This window comes from Sabethes cyaneus, chromosome 3 (genome assembly GCF_943734655.1).
Source record: "Sabethes cyaneus chromosome 3, idSabCyanKW18_F2, whole genome shotgun sequence".
In the NCBI taxonomy this organism is placed as follows: domain Eukaryota; kingdom Metazoa; phylum Arthropoda; class Insecta; order Diptera; family Culicidae; genus Sabethes; species Sabethes cyaneus.
The window spans coordinates 146,719,974-146,724,190 of NC_071355.1; the positions used below are offsets into that span (position 1 = coordinate 146,719,974).

The 4,217-nt window shown below is 40.9% G+C and overlaps 1 protein-coding gene across 1 annotated transcript; it reads left to right on the top strand.

Moving 5' to 3' along the window:
• Positions 1–252: 252 nt before the first annotated feature.
• LOC128743735 (uncharacterized) lies at positions 253–1,088 on the top strand. Its single transcript, XM_053840363.1, has 2 exons — positions 253–360; positions 431–1,088. The coding sequence occupies exon 2, from the start codon at positions 442–444 to the stop codon at positions 1,054–1,056; it is 615 nt and encodes a 204-aa protein (XP_053696338.1). The 5' UTR covers positions 253–360; positions 431–441; the 3' UTR covers positions 1,057–1,088.
• Positions 1,089–4,217: the final 3,129 nt, after the last annotated feature.

Sequence of the window (4,217 nt, forward strand, 5' to 3'; positions counted from 1 at the left end):
TTGCCGATGTACAGTCCTAAAATTTCGAGCAGTTTTTGCTTCGGTTTACGATTTCGAGTAGTTACAGTGAATCTGCAAATCTGACATCACTGATTTCCAGGTAAACAGAAGGAGAAGAGCAAAAGGCAAACTTCAAAAATAATTTCAATGTTTATCATGTTTATGTAGCTTTCGGTTCGGTGCACCGAGAATACCTTCGTAATAATTTTAAAGTAGAATAACAATTCACAATTTGTTGTGCGGCGAGATGGATCAACCATGGTCTTAGCCAAGTCAAATGACAGCACAAAGAAAAAAAAAAAAAACAATTTGTTGTGTTGAGCTAATATTCTGTAAACTGCACAAACTTGGCTTGTTCTGGTATGGTACTAGTTTATTAGGCAACGTTCCTATGATTTAACACTATCCTCTTTTTCATACTGGTTTACAGCTGTACATTAAATGGACAATTCAAACGATACGCCACCGAAGACTGTACCACCTTTAAGAATAAAAAATGTTCGCTCGTTGCAAGCACTGTCTGTCTCTGAGGAGTCCGATTCTGATTCCAGTTCCGATAATCAACATTTGATGATAGACGAGGTGTACGAAGTAAGTGCCTCGGACGATGCTGGCGAATCAGAAGTATCAAAGAACCATGTAACAGAAACCGATGGTGCTAAGGCAACTGATAAAAGTCCGCGGCATTATTCTAATAGGCAATCGACGAACAGTGACGACAGTTGTCCTGCGGTGCAAAATCTTGCTGGTGCACCTGAGACCACAACCGCTAACCATTCCAAAGCAAACCGACGGAAAAGTCATCACGTTCCGAAGCAGGTAGACGTTGTTTTCGAAGAAGGTACTATTCTCTCCGCGGTGGATAATGTTAGAGAGGAACATACGAATGATTCAAACAAACATTTGATGAAACATATTGCCATGCTGAAGAGTTGTATTAACTACGCGCTGGAGGAGCAAGGCTTCCGGCCATTAGCGTTTAAGCAGAACTATGAGAAAGTTTCGAAATTAATGGAACAGTACAACCAAATGAAGAGAAATAAACATGAAACCTAAAAGATGTGTTGAAAAAAATATAATAAGGGACTGTTACGGATTATTTGTTCTTCTTCATTGAAATTTATCGTCTCAACGATGAAGACAACTGCCCTGCTCTTTATGCAGCGATTTTACTTACCTATTTAACTAAAAGAAATGTTTGGATGGATGGTTTTTCCATTTCTAGTTTCGATCAAAATCGACTGTACAACACACGTCGATCGGAATCCAGAATATGGTTTCTGATCGGAACGGGCGATTATTTTAGAATAAACTGGTGTAATTGCAAAAAAATTCGGAAAATCTCCACCAGCCAGTGTCTAAAAAAACTGCGAATGTTTCAATTGAGTGAAGGATTTCCAATGGTAATAGTTTTTGAAATAATAATTTTACGTTGATTAGATAAAATTATTAGACATTAGACAGGCTTTTTGGTGTGGTAGTTTATACTTATTTTTTCAAAAAGTCGGGTGATTCCAGCAAATAAACGTGCTTGAGGCTAATCACGAGCTAACGTGTATGGGAACAGCAATCTTTCTTGAAAGAGTAAACTCATGTTTTTATCTTGCTAGACATAAAGGTACCATTTAATTGTTTGCATAATAATCAAATATTTGATAAAGTCGCCTAAATTTATTTGCACACCCGCAAATATAGCTCAGCAAATTTTTGATCAAATGCGGTTTCCTGGAAGTTTGTCAAAGTTATCTTTATACTGTTTTGCAAAGCCTAGGTAACTTAACCTTCTGTTTTTATACGGCAGAGCTGTTAGAGTACAGAACCAGTTGCTATGATCCTATTGAGTCTAACGACCTCTCCCAGTCGAGATTCGAACATACGACGACTGGCTTATTAGGACAACATCATACTGCCTAAAAATGGAAGATAGTCACATGTGCAAAAACGTGCAACTGCGAAAAACGCTGTTGAACCTGTGAGAATTTTTCTTTAATATTGAGTCGATTTTGGAAATAAATCGTCATAATATCACTTGAATTAACATAACAGAATAATTTTACAAGCAATTTGTTCACAAATGACTTAAAATTTCTTCCAAAACTTAGAAAAACTGCCAAAGTTACTGATATGCGTTTATTTGTGCTTGAATAAGCAAGAATAAAGAAATACCTTGATCATTGCGTTGCCGGTGACCCGGCAGCATTTTCAGGACCACGTGTCGTTGTTGTTTTGATAATTCACGTGGTCAATTGTTTAAAATGTCCGTTTTGACTCAAATCTCTTTCTAGCCTTTTCTCCTTTATTTTTGTAATTAGTTATTTTGAGTTTATAGTAGGGTCGCATGATGGGGTTTATTCGACTCAGAAGCTGGTCGCTTTCCTGTGTATCCGGCACACTCCCAGTACGTGTCCAACTGTGACCAATGTGATCCTGGACAAGGTGAGTTAAAATAGGTGATCTAGTTTTCACAGTTTGTATAACAGAAGTGGCTGGTAAACGGCTGAATAATGCGTACCGTCGGTGCCTTGTGCACGTGTAGGCATAAAATAGACCCTACAGTGGTTGTCGGGACAACGAAGAGGATCCGAGTACCCTTTAGAATCATGACAGCTCGCGGATGCAGTAATCGTGTTCTCCACTCTATCAGCTTCGGCATCTCTATTGCACCAGCTTCTACCAACCGTACAGCGTAACATGCTCACAGCACAAAACGTCACGACAAGTTAAAACGTATTGAACGTGTGGCAGCAACAGTTAAAATCTGGTTAAAATTAGTTAAAATTAAAATATATACGGCTACGAAGTACGGAAACACTTTGAACACTAAAATGTGAGTTTAGAATTTATTATATTAATGTATTCTTAAAAATGATTAAACTGATTATTACAGCTTTAAGCAATTTACATTGTCGCGCTAAAAGATTGTGTTTTTTAACCTCGCCGTGAAAGAAAGTTCCACGACATTCTTAAAGATTTTACGGCAGAAATTTAAGTGAATCCGACTAACTGAAGCCGTAACCCGAAGTACGGAAAGATGCCGAAAAAAAACAACTTACAGTTGCGGAATCTGTTCCGATCCGGATAATGAATTGATGGTAGCTTGTGATGCTTGCCACGTGTGGTATCATTTTCGATGTGTCAACGTGGAAGATTCCGTGGCGGACCGAGATTGGAGCTGTTCGAAATGCCTGAACGGCCAAACGGAACATGGCGATCAAGACGAGATACGATCGAGATCCAGTACGTCCACTACGCGAGCAGCTAAGGCTGCATTGGAATTGCAGCAGCTAGAGGAAAAAAAGCAGCTTGAGTTACAGCGTATTCAAAGGCAAGCCGAGCAGCGAGAGAAGCAAGCGGAGTTTGAACGGAAATGTCTTGAAGAAGAACGTCGTCAACGGGAGAAAGAGGCTGCGTTGGCCAGAAAGCATTTGGAAGAGAACCAGTTGCGTGAAAAAGCCCTAAAAAAACTGGAGGAAGAGTACATTAAAAAAAAGTATCAGATTATGAACGCGCATTTGGATGAGGAAAGAAGTAGAAAGGGATCGAGCCGCGATTCAGGCGTAAGAAAGGCTAGTGACTGGCTAGCAGGCCTTCCTGTGTTACCCGCGCAGTGCAGTGAAAAACAAAATGCACCGGCTCCGAATCCGCCGAAGATTCAACCCGGCGAAGGTAAACAAATTGATATAGTACGAAAATGTACAGGTTTTTTCCGTCACTCGACTGCACTTGAGCCCGCTGCTCTTCCAACGGGTGATAAAGACGATGATCAACCGCCATCAGCCGCATCGCGAATGACACGACAAAACCCGGTGACGCCCAATCCAGCGCCGCAAGAGGAAAGGAAGCATTCGAGCGAGAACGCTAATGCCGCTCACCGTGTTTTGACGGAAGCACAACTGGCAGCACGCCAGGTTTTGCCAAAAGATTTACCCACCTTTTCTGGTAACCCAGCTGATTGGCCGCTATTCTATAGCAACTGGGAGAATTCTACAAGCGAATGTGGATACTCCAACGCGGAAAATTTGATCCGCCTCCAAAGAAGTTTGAAGGGCGATGCGCTGGCAGCCGTGCGAAGTAGGCTGTTGCTACCAGCGGCGGTACCCCACGTGATAGATACATTGCGGATGTTATTCGGTAGATCAGAAACGCTGATTAATTTACTTTTAAATGATATTCGCAATACTCCTTCGCCGAGAGAAGGAAAATTAGACACACTAATT

Excerpts from the sequence above, each read along its gene's own strand:
- LOC128743735 (XM_053840363.1), top strand. The coding sequence starts at position 442 with ATGGACAATTCAAACGATACGCCACCGAAGACTGTACCACCTTTAAGA.